The following is an 18294-nucleotide window of genomic DNA, read 5'->3' on the forward strand; positions in this document are numbered from 1 at the left end:
TACTTTTATTTATAAATATTTATTTTTATGTATTTAAATAGTTACATCTATATATAAAGTCAGTGCTTCTTTATGTCTGTAATAGTGCTACACTCATGAGTCAAATTCCTAGTCCAGTTGCAGTATCTACAGAAAGCAGGTAAGTGTAAGGTGTGTGGCAGAAGCTCCAGCATGGGAGTTCCTTCACGTACTAGTAAGAAAGAATGATCTTACTGGAACAGCTTACATAAATAAAATCATTTCACGTGTCTCAGCGTTACTAGATAAGACCTACAGCATGCACGCAGAGGGGTCCACCTGGCTTATCTCGTGTTCAGTTTAACAGGGGGTTGCTGTGATTTCATCAGGAGCAAGGAGCCTTCAGGAAAAGCTTGCTTGTGTCAGCACTCATGTATTGTGGTGAGAGGCATAAAGGGAAGGCACTGAAAAATAAATGATGTGTTTTGTTTTTACTCCCCCACAGATTGACCATCTCTGCTGAATGTCCCATGCAGCTTGAAGATTTCCCCATGGATGCACATGCTTGCCCATTAAAATTTGGAAGCTGTAAGTTCTCTTCTGAAATAAGAACTGGAAAAAATCCATAGTTACCTGGCTTTTCATGTTCACCCATGTCTTCTACAAATCGTTCACCCTGCCCTCCCTGCCTCCCCTTTTAACATTGCTCATTAGCACCCCCAGCCTGCCACCCCTGCTGCTACCCTGCTGCTCTGTTCCCATCAGTGTGCTTTGTCTGGCACTGCTGCTTTTCGGCTCATGGTTGCACGCTCCATGATAAATGGTGCATAAAGGGTGATATGTCTTATATGTCCTCATCAGGTGTAACAGCCACTGTTAGACGGAGTAGTAGATGCAGACAGCTAAGTTGATAACTTGGTTTTACATTTGTAGGAAAACGGAGCTTTCATTGGACAGATCAGATTGATGTGCTATTATGGTATTTATCTGAATCAGACTGCAGTGCAATATCTACATCGCATATATTAAAAGAGATCTAGAATATTAAAAGAGGAAATATCTTTCCATTTGGCTTTAATAAATCCAGCCCTGTATCTTGTTACATGACGTTGTATACACATGTATTTTTATATATGCACACATTATTCTAAACTGTATGCTGAATGATGATTTTTCCTCATCTCCAAGCCTCTAATCCACCACACTGCTGCCTTGCCAGAAGCTTACTTTAAAAATAACCTCAGGGGATCAGATGGTTATATTTAAATACAAAGCTCTTAATTAAAGTACAGATGAGGCTACTACAGTAGACATTTTTTATTTTGGTAATCAAATCAGAGGTTCCAGGTGCAATCAGTGTCTCTAAAGATTTTTGAAAATTACCAGGCAAGGCATTTTGTTAGTCCCTGAAGCAGCCTAACTTCAGCATTTTTCAATGTTTTTCAGTCATATCAATTTAGAGTCACTAATCCTAGCAAGATTAAGCTTTGCCTTTATCGTCTGTATCTGCCCCGGTTTAATACTGGCTATGCATTGTCTTCTAATGATCATACTAAGAAGTAAAAACACTGTTTACAGTAATGATTACCAAATTACCAAACTTAAGATGAAATGATTTCCTGTCCCTCTTCCAATTCAGATAGACCCAGTTTCATCTGAATAGCCACCACTATTTCACAAGATCACTGGAGGTTCAAGTGTGTCCATTTACTTCAGCAACATTATTTTATAGCAAAGCCAATATAAATCTGAAGGTCTGTACACCTTTACACTCAACTTAAAAAATTATATGCAAACCATCTGTTTCATTCCAAACTTAAAAATGGGAAAACATCTCACGGGAAACTGTCATTATTTATATATAGGGTAAAACAAAAGCTACTGGAAAGAATTAAGATGAAAAAGAAAAATAGTTGTCCTTCCTGGTATTACATATTCGTTACTGTATTGATAGATAAAGTTGAAGTCACACCTGTTGGTCTCTAGTGCAGACTATAGAACTGGGATGTTGGGTAGTTTTATGAAATCTTGCGAAATATGCAATATAAAACTAAAAAATACATATTTAAACAAAGAGCCTGATGCAGCAGAGATCTGAAGCTCAGCCTTAGAGTGAAATGGGTGCTTCAATGCACTAGTAGATTAGGAGCAGTAAGGTACAGGTTCTAACTCTCTGTATAGTAAGGCCAAAAAAACCCCACCAGACATGCAAGTGCAGGGGATAACATTGCTAGATAAGCTACAAATGCTTAGGAGTACAGTCTTCAATAGCATTGAAAAAACCCAACAAACTGTCTGAATGCAATTATATGTTCTGCTTGTGCCAAATGTGTTACATATTAATCACCTGTTAGCACACAGGTTATTTTAAGCCAGGGAAAAACCAGCACTGAAAAGTCGTATTTTAGGCATGTGAGGGCTGAATACGGTTTTAGTTCATGGTCCTTGCCACACTCAGTATACAATCCTAGAGTGTATTTTATAAGCTACAAGTCACCTTTAAGTTCTTCCACAGTGTATAGACATGGAGCCATTTAGCCTGTGCTAGTCCACACCGGTAGCCTCTGCAGTAAGTAAATATATAGGGACAAGCTATAGACAATCTTTTAGCCTTGGGAGTATCTGTATTACTGATCTGACAGCTCATTAGTAATTTACTGGGGTTTAATATGCAGATGTTTGCGTAAGTAGCAGCCAATAAGTCAGGGTTTATTGAATTAGCCCAGATGTATTTTAGGAGAATACAATATTTATTCCCTGTTTACAGCAGTACAGGTTTGCATTAAGTCATCTTCAGGCTTGCAGCAAGACAAAGCCTGCAGGGGTATATTATACGCAAGCACATACCCTTTCTGCTTTAGCTTTCCTCCCTGTCTTTCCCCAAAGGGTTTCTTTTTAATGGTCTTCTTTCCAAGAAGGATTTTGAAAAGCCTCAAAGAATAGCATCAAAGTAAATGTTAAACACATTATCAATAAAGCTGGGAGGGTGGAGAAGAGACGAGTGCTAACTGGTCAGAGGGTGGAGAGAGCAGGGCAGCAAAACAAAGCAGCCAGCGCACAGGTGGATTGGCAGCAGAAAGGATGCCAAGAAGCGATTGGTGCTACATCAGAGGCAGGAGCAGGTTATTATTTTTCTGGCTGCATGAGCATTCACCGCACTTGCTACAATTCAGCAAGCAAAAGGGAAAAAGCCCTGACATTTCCTTCAGAATTAAAGAGAAGGAATATTAATCTTGCTCACAGAAATAAAGGTAAATGTTGGATTCTTACGTCCCGTTTGACTGGTTTCTTGCTATATTAGAATTGTGGGAGATTTTATGGGCCTAGGCAGCATTATATGTAGCAACGGAATATTTTGTAGAAATAATTAAAAGCAAGGTCGAATATGGGAAAAGGGGTATAAAGTTACATGTGTACACCACCAGCCTAGATACTTGCCGGGCAGTTCGAATGGCAGCTACAGAAGTAATACTTCTTAATGCCCTATGGCATGTCATGAAAAGCTATGGTGGCGAGTAGACAGAAGTCGAAGGATGGCTTCTGATGAACCGAACAGAGCAGGTTTTAGTTGTCCTTCTTTTAAGTACAATGCCCCAGTGCTCAGAGACGGCAAGATCAGGTAGGTCTGCTCCAGGAGGTGCGTGTACGCGGGTACTCTCCCTCCGGGCTTGCATCCCTGCTAGTGATAAGGCCACCTGTAGAAATTATCCTGCAGAAATCCCATTTAGAGGTACAAGGGAACTGGGGATGGTGCACGAGCACAGGCTCTCGGATCTCTGCAGACAGGCTCTGCTCCCTTTGAATCAGGGATGCTCGGTGGGGATGGCCGTGGCAGTCTGCTCTTTGCCTCACGGTAGCATGGGAAGGATGCTGGTTTCTTCCATGGCCAAGTTTAAAATAAACTTTCCATTGCAATTCTAGTGCTGACCTGTACTCTAAATAAATTTGCTGATCAAATAGGATCTGATGAAAATTCCTGATGCCAGCCGCAGTTTCGCTAGCAGCATCTTAGCCTAAGAAATTCCTCCTTACCCCTAAGCTATTTCTGGTGTGGGGAGCAGGAGTTAGATAAGACAGCAAGGACATTAAAGCTAGGAAGCTTTAATGTTCACCTCTTCCACTGATAGGCCTTAAGAGTACATTAAAAGTATCATTTAGTACAGTTTCCAAACACCCATGTGTCACCGGGTAGGTAAGCATCATTATCTCTAGGGCAGCCGAGGCAGAGAAGTTAATTGACTTTCTGTAAGGTCACACAGCAAATCAATGTCAGAAAAAGGATTAGACTCAACTTCTTTGGTTGGAGAGACAGATGTCTAATCCACTAGACCATGAAGGCCTCTGCCCAGGCAACTGACTTAACTCCTAAATCTCGTTTCACTCATGCGTTAATTATATCAGTTTTACCTAGCTCACAGGGTTGCCCTGAAGGTGAATTAGTTAATTGCTATTAGTGAACATTAACCAGTGCTTTGACAATGTGAAATACTGGAAGGTGGAGTCTATTTATGGCAACTCTCTTGAAGGCACAGTGTCTAAGTACATGAAGTTATCCAAACTTGTATTGTGGAACGGATAAATGCATAAAGCTGCTGCCCACTAGTCACTCGGCTGCAAAAAAACCCCTACTATTTTTAGAGTAAGTAGAGAGTCTAATGAATATTCTGAAAATAATGAGATGCCCTAGCTCATGAGCAGAGGAGAAACAGGCCTGGCGTTTATTCCTGATGAATTTAAGTCGGCTGTGAAGATGGCAAAGGTCGATCAAAAAGGGAGCTTGCCAACTGTTTGTGAGAAAACAGCACTAGGTACAATTTGTAGCATCCGAAGAAAGTAGTTAACATGGTTTATGTACATCTTCCTTTTTAACAGCTCAAACGGAGTCATGGTGTCTGCTGTGGTCTTTGATAAAGGAAAGTGCCCAGGCTACTTCTGTAGCCGGAGCCATGCTCAAATTATTTTTCTCTAAGGCACCTGGTGAAGTCAGAGTAATGAGGAGACAGTAACTTCACCAATATCCCAGGATCTTATTGCAACACCTAATATTAAGGCAGTCACTGTTCACAAACTATCCATGCACCTGCAGCTGCTGAGAAATTTCTCCAAAGAAAGTATTTTAAGAAAATTCCCCTGATGGTGATGTCTCCCTATAATGCTGGGAAGGCACTGAGGTGAAGGCACCTACAGCGGGTTTCTTGATTTTATGCTTCCCCCCATTAGCACCTGCGAAGCTGCGGGAGAACTGCAGGTGTGGAGGGAGAACTTCAGAACAGAGTCCTTCTAAACAGACTAATTCTGGTTTAGTAAAATGTGATAAAGAATGTATTCAAGCTCTCAAAACCTGCGGGTAAAAGTCTTGTATAAGAATATAATTAAATTAATAATAAATAAAGACAAATGGTAATTTTAGGAGACTTTGAAAAGGGGAGATGGCTTTTTGGTAGGTTTTTCTGGGTTGCTCCCAGGGAGAGCTGGATCTGTGGTCTCATGTAGAGGCAGAGCTTTTCTGTCGCTCATCTCTATCAGCTGGCCAGAAGAGGCTCCGGAGTCCATTCCTGAGAGCAGAGATGGGCAGCACAGCTTGTTGACCCTGCTGGGAAGTGTTAGTGCCGCCTTTACGAAAGGGCACATGGAGAGAGCCAGGGAGGTCCTCTGTGAAATGCTGAGTGGCCAAGTTCAAGACTAAGCTGTGATTTTGCACATTTCCCTAAGGTTTATCACTGCTTCCTTAGACACCTCCATTGCAATGGACATTGAGTGACTAAAATAAGGCGAAGCTAAGTGAATACTAAAACTCAATATTTCTAAGACATTTGATATATTTTTCTGCTCCCTCCTCCTGCCCCATGTTACCACCAGTTACCAACCACCACTTTGGTTGGAATTCTTCTGCCCCAATTTTTAGCTGTTTAGAAGGTAGGTCTCCAGCCACACTGAAAGAGATGCTTGTGGCAGCATCAGACAGGCAATCTAGACAACTAGCTTGAACCAGGGGTGTAATTTTACTTAAGTTTAGCTAGTAAAGCATAGGCATCTAGCCTGAACTAATTTTCTGTACAGCCCTTAGCATGAGTGGAGGAAGTGGAGACCACCTAATGGTATTGCTGTTATTTCCCTGAAATCGTGGACACACGACTAGTTGTGGGGCTGCGTTGTTTAAAAAACTTAAATCTTTTAGTTCAGAAGTCCTTAATACACAGACTTCTGACCAAAACACACTCACAAAATCGTACAGATTCACTAGAGCCATGAGGCTCCACTAGACTCCCCCAGATCTGCCCTGGCTCTTAATTGTTCTGGGACATGGAAATGCTCTGTTGCAGAATGAGCACGGTGGTTTTGCCCGTATCAAAAGCCTTGCATTGACAGCAAAGCCTTGGAAAATGGACAGGGTGGATCTGTGACATTTTTAGACAGACAAATATGTCACAGTTAGTTGTCTAGACTCCCTTTATAGCCACTGAAAGGAAATAAGTACTTCTGTAGTGAGGTTCATTAGAACTGTTTTTGATACCTGCATAAGGATGAGATGAATCATATTTTATGTTTAATAAAGTTATGTTTTTTCTGCAATACTAGCTCAGATGTAGATAAGTGTATTGTACCTTGGTCAGAGTAACTTGGAAGTCCATTTTTCTCTACATCGCTAGTTCAGAAATACATGTCCGTTGTACTTTGTTCAGAAGAAAGAGTCACTGCTGTAGATTAGTTAGGTGTTACGTGTGTTGGTGGTGAGCTTTTGTGTCTCTCCTAGGTACTATTTTAGCTATTTCTGCTGGAAGTCCCTTTTTTCAAAGGTTCTTAATAAAACAGTCAATAGGGCTCTTCAGTATAGAGACAACTTTACCACTTCTGCAAGCATCTTATATGAGCTGTGCTGTTCCTCCTGCATTGAGTGGAATGTGTTATACTAAAAGATACTTAAGCCTTCTCACAGGAGGTGCAACACAGCCTGTACTCATTTCAGATACGCACGTATAGCAATATAGACACCTCTTTAATCCAGCATTTTGGGCAGTCAGTGCTGCCAACAGCTTCATCCTTGCATTGAGTCCCACAGTCAGGGTAGAGCAATACAGCTCCCAAGGGCAGGAGATTCAGCAAGCATGGTGCGTAAAAGAAAATGCTGTAATAGTCAAGTATTTCAGAGATATAAGCAGCTTTCTTAGCAGGAATCTACTTTGAAATTAAAACGTAGGGTTCTGGGCCCGGACTGCAAGGTGCAGGTTTCTGCAGCAGCTGTTGTTGTGGGACCGCAGTCTGCATCAGAACTTGCAAATGAATGTGACCCTAACTTCTCGCTCGTCTGGTGGGTTTTCCATAGAAGTGATACCTTTTAGTATGACAGAAAGGAAAAGGGCCCTTCCTAAAATCTCCCTAGAATTATCAGATCAGTCAGTCTTTCCTCATCCATTACAATGACACACATTCAGGACTTTACAGAAGAGGCTGGAGAAACTGTGGTAGCATCCTCTGTAAGCGTGTGCAGTTGCTGTCGTTAATTAACTTTTCAAAGACTTTGTCACGTATACATGGTTACTGTTTGCACTGAGATAATTTTAAAAGTACATTAAAACCATGGTGTTTGCTACCGTCCAGTCCTCTGGGTGTGTGATTGCTTTCCTGTGAAGCAGTGCCCAGCTCTGGGTCAGTCGCCTCCTACTTCTGGTCACCCCCTGTTTAGAAGCCAGGGAGTTTTTCCCCCTTAGGTTCTTAAGAGAGCAAAAAAGGGAGGTCAGAAAGAACAATTGCTCGCCCAGGGCAATTGCCACGTGATCCAAAAAAAAAGCTCTTGTCCTGATGGATGTCCCATCCATCTCACAGCCAGCGCTGACCCCAGGCTGCCAACTCTGCCGACGTGCAGCAGCCGAGGGCTTGTCTCCCCACCAGCCCGGAGCAGCCGCCGCACGGGCAGGATCGTCCTTAATGAAACCCCTTTTTGTATCGGTGGGGAGTGCTTCCCAGGGGCAGCTTTTGTAGCGGCTGCAGAGAGCCCCTTGAGCGGCCGCTGCTGAAAGCCTGCGCACCGCTTGCCCGGGGAGCAACCTCCTCGTCGGGAGGTGGCCGACGTACGGCAGCTTTTTTTTGGGGGGGGGAAGCTCGACCGGTGGCATTTTCGAGCTTAAAGAAACAAAAGATCAGGCAGGGGAAGGAGTTGGTGTGGAGATACTCAGCAGTGGGGGTTTTATCTGAAAGAGGACTAGACGCGATTGTGGCGGAGCGGCATGGAGATCCAGGTGCTTTGCTGATGGTACCAGCATCAGCATGGGTTTACTACTCTGGAGATTTCAGCCTAAATTTAAGGCTGTGCAGCTGCCTGATTACAGGAGAAGAGTGATTCAGTTTGAGTTGTCAGCAGTAGAAAACAACATGCAGACACTCTGTGCTTAATGTGCTTAAGCCTTCAAATGACCCTTGGGTGCAAACCTGCAAAGACATTGCTGGGCCCGTAACACCCCACAAGGCACAGCGAGGCCTTGCGGTTGCCAGCTATGGATCATGGGTTTATGCCACTGGTAAATAGGATATTGTTTGTAAATGGGACAAATGGGTACATACTGCTCCACTGCTTTACAAGCCAGGTTTTTAATGGCTGTTATTTTCTAAGGTGGCTGTTTCCATGGCTTGTAAGCATTTCATAAACGTTTCTGAAATCATTCTCATGATGCTGGTGTGAGGTTGGTAGGTCTCTGCCGCCTGCATTTTGCTGGTGGGGATAAAGGAGGCAAAGAGCGATTACGGTCTCTTCTGAGCAAAGATAGAGTGGTTCATTACCTGCTTTTATTGCCTCTGTCGTTATGGGTCCCAAGGTTCAATTAGAGCTTCCCAGCGCTACTGCAGTACATTAATGACAAAATTACTTGCCTAGGGTTTTTTTTTCGGGGGAGGGGGGGAAGCTGGAAGACACTGCTGAAACTTGGATTTCAGTTTCCAGTCTAGCAGCTCCTTCATGACACCTCCATCTCTTGTGGGCCAGGGAGTCCTCCATCTAAATTGCCAGAGCCGGCATTAGCCTCCTTCCCTACCCAGAGAGCCAGGTTAGCCCGAGCTGTGATCTGGTGCTGCTGCAGTCCCAGCTCAGCAAGTTTCTTCAAAGGAAACAGTTGTTTCATGTTGTCCCCCATGAAGAAACGAGAGGGAAGGAGGAGTGGGAAGAAGGAAAGCCTGAAAGGCCTTCTGTTTGTTCCCCCGTTTCCCATCACATCCACTGAAAGTCTCCTCACAGCCAGCCTGTGCTAGCAGCTAGCTGTTTTGCTGAAAGCATCCCAGCGATAAATCTCTCGGCAAAGCTGGGATTCCTCCCTCCTAAATTTATATTTCTGCAGAGTAAATATATACAGCTGAGCTGATCACTCTCACCCTCTTATAGTCAGGGGAGAGAAGTAGGTATTTTTAGGCGCAGGTTAATCTCTTCCTAAAGCAGATGACTAAAATAGGTCAGCTGATGGCTGTCGATAAGGAGATGTTTTACTTGTGCATGGGGAAGATGAGACCGGGAGCACCTTTGGGCCTGGGTCTCTGCAGCTGGAAGGGGCCGGTTGCCAAAGAGGGGACACGCACCTGAGTGCTGTGGCAGATGGCCGGCAAAATGGCAGTGCCTCTGGTAAGCAACAGCTCACCTCAGAGAGGCTCTTTGTATCCATCACTGAGGTTGGGCCGTCTGAACCAGCCGCCTCGGGAGGTTTTGTCCTCTTCTCTTAAATACAGGGCTGCGCAGCGTCCCACGGCAGTCATCTATAATCCAGCTTCTGAGTTTTAGGTGACTGCATCTCCAGCGTAGGGAATAAGTTCTAGTGATTGCAATCTCAGAGCAGTATTAAAGTGTTTGAATAATAATATTTCAGCCTGCTATCTCTACATACCTAGTGATTACACTTTCGCACAGTGTTATTAATGTAGCAGTACTTCTGAGATTTGTAAATGTCTTCATTAAGGGACTGGTTTCAGAAACAAAGGTATATATTTAGTTTTGCAAGTAGTCCCAGTCACTCTTGGCTGGTTTCAGTTCATACTGATTTATAAGTGAGGATGCTTTGAATGGTAAGCTCAGCAGACAGGCTAACTATGATGGGTGAGTTCCTGGTGCCACTCAAGTGGGTGTGAAGAACGCCTGGTGGTTACGATGAGGTCACGCTTTCATTCTGTGATGTTAGATGTGGCCAAAAATACCACATTGGTGAAGGCACCCTCCACAACAAGATCAAATGGAGCATTTTCCAAAATTCACTTCACATTTCTCAAAAGAAACTCCAGTGATACTCCTGGAGAGCTGATCGCATTAGCTTTGCTGATACTAAGTGGCAGCTTGCAAAATGAGTGGACCACTGCAATCAAGATTGTTTAGAGAGTAAGGTACTATGCAAAGTGAGTAATGGTGTCAGTCACACTTTGGCGGATGTTTTTGTTTGCCTTGCAAAAAGTAAATTAAATCTCTATCATCTTCCTCATGACCATGCTGTTTTTTCTAATGAAGCAGTTAATAGAGCTGCCTAATATTGTGATTGCAAATTCAAAGTTCATTAAATATTAGTACAGTGCTCAAATTGGCCAACTGATTTGGAATTATCATATGCCTGGCCTACAAAGACCAACATAGGGTCAAGAAGGTCCCAGGATATTTTGAATTTTTAAATGTCATCCCAGCACATCCTACTGCTCTGTTGATCTAGTCCTCTTGCAGCGGATATTTATACCAGCCATAATAGAAAAAAAGCAAGCATCAGAGGCTGGAATAACAGATTTTGACCTGTTCCATATGAAAAGCAATTGTGTAGCCACCATTAAATGTAGTGTAAAATCAATTCTCAGATTAGTTCTAGATCGAGACAGCTACCACTAATTCTGAAAATAAAGGAAGAAGTTGTGTTATAAATACTGACTGCAATGAGAGGAAGAAATGGGAAGAGGCAAAAGAAGGAAGGTATCACCTGCTCCCTAACGCCAGCTCTCAGATGAGAGCAGGGACTTTGGGAAGGTGACATGGTGCTGCCCGGTACCTCGGAGCACCGGGATGTGTCAGGACCCCGCAGCAGCCCCTGTTTAGTCTCCCCTCTCAGTCAGCTGGTGGCAGGCATCCCACAACGACGGGTGGCACAGTTTAGTTCTCTACACCTGCGTGTCTGTTGACGTTTGAGGTGCTCTGGGCTGCCCCATGGGAAAACTTTTCGTTTGCTGGGGTTTTTTCTCCTTTTCTGAGTGGAGCCTGAGGACCTGCTGTCCCAGGACACACAGCTCAATTTGGTGTGCCGTGCCTGGTTTTTAGTCCAGGTGCCTATATTGTCAGATTTCACAGCAAGGAGTCAGTCCCAGTCGCGGTCCCAGTGGGGTGCATCTATTCCCCATCCACCACTCTGATTGCTGCCCCGTGGCCCCATGGGTGAGCAGGACGGAGGAGGGAAGAGGTGGTGCTGTCACCAGTGATACTGCCTGCATGGTGGCAACTATGCACGCCTCTTTAAGGGGCATCATTCAAATTGTCATGCTGTCTCCACAATCATCCTTGAGAGACAGCTCCTAGCTCAGGGCTCTTCTTAAATGGTGCAGTAGCATCCTGTGAAGGTACTGTTTCTGACTGAATTGTCAGGACAACTGTTCATTAGTATTCATGTTACATTCATCATTGTTATGACTGTGATTTAGTGTACTGGCTTGCAAATAGTCGATTTATTGTATTAAAGCAGTCGGCAGCCTTGCCTATGCTAATCATGAATCACACCTCCAAAATCACAAAGTTGCTCTCAGGCAAATCATAAGGGGTGGGGTTTTTTTCATTTTCTTTATATTTTTGAGCTCTACACTGGGTCACATTTAGAGATTTCCCCCATGAACTGGAACTTCTAAAATTAACCAGGACCTTCCACCTGTCTCTTGCTTGAAAAGCTGAAGATGGCGGCTTTTACAAAACTATGTGTCTCAAAATGAATTTCACCGGCATCTTCAGGTCTGTATGTCTCACTACCTTGTGGATACAGTCTGTGCTTCCATTTCATTTCCAAGCCATAGACACTTCTGTCACATTCCTATTCCCACATTTTCCTGAGGTGACTTATAAATCACATTCTGAAACAGAGTAATTTTGATATAACTTAGGGCTTTATTTTTTTTAGTAATGATCAGTATAGTATATTAGTGTTGCCTAGTAATGAAGTCTCTTGAGACCTGTCTGGCACATTTTTCAGAACATCCTATGCTATTCCCTGCAGAAAGTGACAACAAGATCAAATAAAATTGTGTATTGGGAAAACATATAAAATACTGCCTATGATACCAAATTATATTTTTATTTTAAATTCAGGAAGGACAGAAATGATAAATTTTGTAAGACTGAACTTCCTACTGCCCATTTCACAGCCAATGGTGTCGTATTATCTTTTGTCATCAGTTTTCATATAAGAATTGTTCCAAGTCCATGAATAGTTTCCTCCTTGGATGTCCTCCATTGTCCTGTCTAGATAATACTGTGCCATTCCAAAAAAAGTTTCATTCTGAGCATTTTGTTTCTATTCACTTCTGGAGCAGTGTCCCCCATTCTGAGCTCTCCAGTGCAAGAAAAATATGGACTTTGGTGAGCGAGCCTGGTGCAGGGCCACAAAGATTATTTAAGGACTGGCACATCTCTCCTATGAGCAGAGACTGAGAAAGCTGGGACTGTTCAGCCTGGAGAAGAGAGGGCTCAGGGGGACCTAATCCACCTGTATAAACACCTGATGGGAGGGAGTGAAGAAGAGGGAGCCAGGCTCCGCTCAGCGGTGCCCACTGACAGAACAAGTGGCACTGGGCATAAGTTAAAAAAACATTAACTTCAGCCTGAACACAAGAAAAGCCATGTTTTTATTGTGAGGGTGACCTAGCACTGGAACAGGTTGGCTAGAGAGGTTGTGAAGTTGCCATCTGTGGAGATATTAAAAACCTGACTGGACATGGTCCTGGAAAACCTGCTTTTGGTGTCCCTTGCTTGAGCAGGGGGTGGGACTGGATGATCTCCAGAGGTGCCTTCCAGCCCCAACCATTCTGTGATTCTGTGTGATGCAAATTTGTAATCTGGTATATTTATACACATTACACTTCTTGTCCGTGGCACATATTTAAAATCATGCATGCTGTTTATCCATATGCTGTAAGCTCATGCCAGTTTACATGATCAGTCTTAATTCTGATGATTTCAGGTCCCTAAAGTAATTTCCATGACCCTCAAATTCTCCCAAGAACAGCAGAATTCATCACACTATGGCAAAGTCTTCATTTTAGGCTCTTAATCATTGAATATGTGAATATATTTTTCTTAGTATTTAAATTGCTGTTTTACTTTAATAACGTACTGTTATAAAAAGCTATTTCCCCCTAGACCCAGTCCATGCATATTCAGTACCATGTCTTGTTATTTTTATATTTAAAATGACATTTTTTACTAGATCTCTTTTCCACTAGTTCTTCCTATAGAGTGATCTCATTTGTACATCAATTCATTCTCATCAACTCAATTTAATGGGAAATTCCAATTACAGAGCTCAAATCTGGGCTCAGTTGCATAGGCACAACCATTGGCAGATGCTTTGTAATGGTTTGAAAAGTATTTGTGCACAAACCACAGGAAATCCAGCCTCACTCTTAGAATTCATGCTGGTACATGATGGCTTAGTAGCAGCACTGTTTTACTGCCTGCAGAAGTCTCTGAGAGGTTGTAGATCTGGATCTCTGTTAAGTTGTCCAACAGCCTCTAAGTGAGTCAAATACATTAATGGATAGATAGAAAGATAGGTATTTGTATGCATATCCAATTGTAATTAGAGCTTCTAAAAAAGCTGTCAATTTATGCACATCTTTCATAATCAACAGGCTCTGATGGGGATTAGCAATACTCCCAAGATTAGGCAGTCTGATGATCCTATTGCATGTACTAAATATCATGATGATAAAGGCTAAGAATGTAACTGCACAATTGCAATGAATAAAATAGAAAACAAGCTCAAAGTCATCTTTCTACAGTATCTCTTTAAGTTAATCCAGTCTCTGACTAGCATAATTCTGAAAGAAAAGTTTCAGCCATGGTTTGTGGATAAATGGTTTGTTTAATTGTGGAATGCAACTCAAGCACGCAGGGCAGGCACTCATATACACAGTTCCCACATTTCACAGGTTGCCTTCACTTAATTATGCAGGCACTGCTTTTATGGCTTCCTGTGAGGTCTGTCAAAGGGTTTGGGGGGCGTTTTGGGGAAGGATTCTTCTTTCCTAAATTATTTTATGCCTTGTCCTGTCATGCAGATACGAAAACTTGCTGGCAGACATCAGTGGTGATCTTTTTTCATGGGCTATAGCATCAAAAAAATCAGTCCTAGAAATACATCTAGGTCCCATGGACTCAAAGTTTGGACTCAGTCATCCAATTTTAGGTTTATTTGACTTAAGGAGCCAAGAAACACTTTTTTTTTCCCCCTGCTTGAGGAATGCTTTTCAATTGTTCTGGAGGATGGTGTACTGCTCACAATGTTTCATTTGCAAATGAAAACGGGGAAAACAGGGCACCCCTCAGTGCCAAGGAGAATGGCGGGGATCCTCCAGGTCTTACCAACTGGCTGCTCTGCTCTGTGAGACTCTGTCTTAAAAGTATTTCCTCCCTTTGGCTGTGGTCGCTCCCCTGCCCTCTGTTCACTGGCGTAAGAAAGACCACGTCGTGCTTTCCTTCCCAGACATTTACAAGAGCAGGAAGGGGGGGTGGGGGTGGAGCAAGGGAGATCTTTACTGTTTTTATATTGTGTGGTGTGTGTTGGATGTTAAAATGTAGAAAAATGGCTCTGCTCATCCATAAACAGATATGAGAAGAAATTACTTATTTCATCATTCTGGTAGGTGATAAGCCTGCAGCCATTTATCAAATGTCCACTAGAAATAAATGTCTGTTGTCATTTTCTCACTTTTAATAACATTATACCTCTCTGTAATTTTAGCTGTTCATCTCAACTGCTACCTTTTTTTTCTTTTATTTTGCTTTTTGAAAGAGTGAGCTTAGATGAGAAAGAATAATTTATCAAGGCTTCCCCCTTTCTTTGGTAAACTAGCAAAATGATTTTAAAGAACACCAAAGTAATTATTTGGATTCATAAAAGCAGAAGAAGCCCACTTGCTTAAAGTAGAATAAACACCAAGCAGTCTCACTTGGATTTTCAGTCGCTTTGAATTTGAGTTTGCTTTTACAGCAACACCAGCAGTATTCTCCCAGCTTGCTAACCCAAAGTCTCTACTACATTTTTCTACCACCCTTTGGGAGATTCCTTGTCCCCACCCTGTGTGCCATGTAGAGGAGATGAGGGCCATATTCCCTTATCAGCAGTAAACCTTTCTCATAACTCCAGAAAGCATGGGCTGAAGTTCTTCAGTCCTTCAGCAAGCATGGTTGGTTGGCAACCTACTGGAAGCTTTGCTTAAGTGGAAGAGGTTTTTTACACAATTTGATATGACAGTGGATAACACCATCTCTCCATTAGCACTTGCTCTATCCCAATAGCAAAATAACATTATTCTAGACTACTCCCACACTTTCAGCTTTCAATATGACTGTGCCTAATTATACTGCATTGGCTATCAGCAGCAGAGCTGGAGCTTTTGGTAGGCAAGTTTGGGATAATTGGAGTTTGAGGTTTCTGGGAAGACATGGCAGAAGGTTTGCAGTAGGAAGACAACTACCTGCTACAAGTACACAGGTTTATCTACTTGGATGTTTATCTAGATGACCAGAAAAGAGATGCTCAGTGGTTCAGCTGCCACACCAAGGTACATGGGGTGGCTTTTTCCTGTCAGAGCTGTAAGTTTCTCTCAAGGGTACGTATGGACTGAGGGGGTAGCTGTATTGTTTTACATTCACATTCATGTTTTGACATTTTCTCCATTCTTCTCTTTCTCCCAAGGAGGCTTTCTCCCAAGGAGGCTTACACACTCAAAGCCCAGCCTATAGTGAGGAAAGGAAGCACTAAGCCAAAAATCTTATATTACAGATTTTAAAACACAGACCATGTTTTCTTACATTTGAATGCAAGATAGATGAGGATCATATCCTATATGTAATCCATCACAATAGAGTATCTCTAGACTGGTGTATATTCATCCTATTCCTAATGTGACAGACTTCTGTGTTGGGGAAATCACTGCAGGTTGCCTTGGTTTGGATTGGGCTCCGTGGGGACACAGCTGTTACCCTCTTGTGTCTTAAAGCCTGGGCCATAACCATCCTGCTCCTGCACAAGGACCTCTTCTAGCTGGGCTATTCTCCTGTCTCCCGTAGATAATCTGCTCCTGGCCAAGCAGTCGCACAGGTCTCTGTCTTGTAGCCTCGCAATAGATATCTTCCCGTGAGAGAGGACCTGCAGGCTGGAGTCCTCCTCCCAGCCAGGGACTGGCCTCAAGCTCTGCTCTTGCCTGCCTGAGTGCTCTTTCTTCTCACCAGCTGCCCTGGGATGGGCAGTCAGCCTTCCCTGCTGTGGTTTCGAAAGAAAGCAGCCTCACGAAGTATTGCTTCGGCATACCTGCGAGAGCTGGGTGGAGTTTTGGCACCTTCTGGTCTCTGTCTGAATTACAAATATTTTTTTACAGGAGGAGGTGCTGGGATTCTCCAGAGTAGGAGCTTCCAACCCTGTACTGGTGCATGTGTTTAAGTACCCAGTAAAGGCTGCAATTCAAAGCAGAGGCACTGATTTATTTTAGGATGCCCAAGGCTAGGCAGAGCAGAGAACTAAAGCATCTGAATACTTGTTAAGCTTTACAGGCCTATGTTCCCGTGTGGTTGCAATTTCAGTGGAATTTGGTTACAGTACTCTCACCGGGAAGCATCTAGTCAGGCTGAATTATTGTGTGTTGTTGGCAGAAAAGAGGACAAACCCAATTATCCCAGTGCCTGAGATCCTTGCAGTAACACCAAACTTCTGAGGTGGGATGCATCTGGATCATCCCAGCAAGAAGTCCAATGCTTTTTTTGCATAGGAAGTAACACAGGTAAAAATCAAATTCCCTGACAATCCCAAATCTGCCTACACAAATCCAGCTTTCACTGGGGATATCAGCACATGACCAACATATACCAGATAAGCATTTAAAAAGGAGGGCTTTCTGCAGCACCTTTTTAAATGGACCCATCTCCTCCTACTTGCCATGTCCAGATCTGGCTTTGGAATTATTTACAACATGTTGTGAACTTGTAAACATTTCTGAGATGACAAAGTATCTCAGCTCTAAAGGGAAGGTGAAATTCCATCCCTTTTTGTGATGCAAATATTTTGAAATAGGGAAGACATTCCTTCTTAGCCTTTCAAAGTGGATCATGAGATGTAATTACAGTAATTTTACTGCACAGCTACAAATACAAGCACACGGAAGGCGTGTGGGCAGTCCTGCATAGCTGCATGGCTAACAAGGGATGGAGGATTTGTAGCTCCTCAACTTCCAAAGCCTGGATCAGCTCCAGCCCTGAATACAGCAGCAAAAACTGTCAGATATGTGACAAAAAAGAGCTCGTCCTGTCATTATCTTTCTAGTGACGGTAGTACATAATTTTTTTCTCAGAAGGTTATCCACTGTTTAATTACCCCACCCCCCCAGTTAGGAAATTGTGTCCTGTTCTTCATCTGAATCTGCCTGAAACCATCTTTCAGGCACTGAATTTTTCTCCTCCTTTTGTCAGTAGTACAAGAAATTCACCCTGTTTTTAGATTTCTGCATGCAAGTATCTATACTCAGCTCTTGACTCACATCTCAGCTTCTTGTCAGTGAGCTAAATAAGTTAAGCTCCTTAAGCTTCAAATCATGACTTGTTTTCCAGTCCCTGGAGATACTTTTGAACCCCTTTTGAACTCTCTCCCCCTCTCTGTCCTCATTATTTCCATACCTTTTCTGAGGTGTGGACAACAACGTAAGAATAGCCATAAACAGTCAGACCAAAGGTGTATCTAGCCTAGCGTGCCACCTCTGGCAGCACTTCCCACAGATGCCACAGGAAGATTAACAACAGTGAAAGGAAGGTGCTGCTTTCTTCCCTGCTACCTGCTCCAACATCCAAGTGATCTGCAGGTCATTGTGCCATGCACATATGCTCTTCACCTGAACCGGGATGACTTCCCAATTTCTGCTTTGACATTCCTGGTTGTATGGATCCAGGGGCTGCCTTAGCATAGTTCTTGCCATTGCAGTGCCTCAGAAGCTCACGCTGACCCACTGTCTGTGAAATTTTTTAAGTTCTCCATGGAGCTGCAGCTTTCCAAGACAGCTTACTAGCTCTAGCAAACAAAACTTGCAGTCTGATGGAGCCAGTACACACGATCCTTGAAGCTAACCCCTTGCCCTTGACTC

General features: G+C 43.1%; 2 protein-coding genes across 3 annotated transcripts in view; one reads left to right on the plus strand and one right to left on the minus strand.

Moving 5' to 3' along the window:
- Positions 1-18294, minus strand: part of GABRB3 (gamma-aminobutyric acid type A receptor subunit beta3) — a 191267-nt gene that overhangs the window by 170048 nt on the left and 2925 nt on the right. The gene's annotated exons all lie outside the window — the stretch shown is intronic.
- Positions 1-18294, plus strand: part of GABRA5 (gamma-aminobutyric acid type A receptor subunit alpha5) — a 55294-nt gene that overhangs the window by 26926 nt on the left and 10074 nt on the right. For both annotated transcript variants that reach the window (XM_075057628.1, XM_075057627.1), the window contains exon 5: positions 464-546. In XM_075057628.1, coding sequence (XP_074913729.1) covers positions 464-546 — 83 coding nt within the window. The remainder of the gene's footprint in view (positions 1-463; positions 547-18294) is intronic.

Source organism: Buteo buteo, chromosome 25, assembly GCF_964188355.1.
Source record: "Buteo buteo chromosome 25, bButBut1.hap1.1, whole genome shotgun sequence".
In the NCBI taxonomy this organism is placed as follows: Eukaryota; Metazoa; Chordata; class Aves; order Accipitriformes; family Accipitridae; genus Buteo; species Buteo buteo.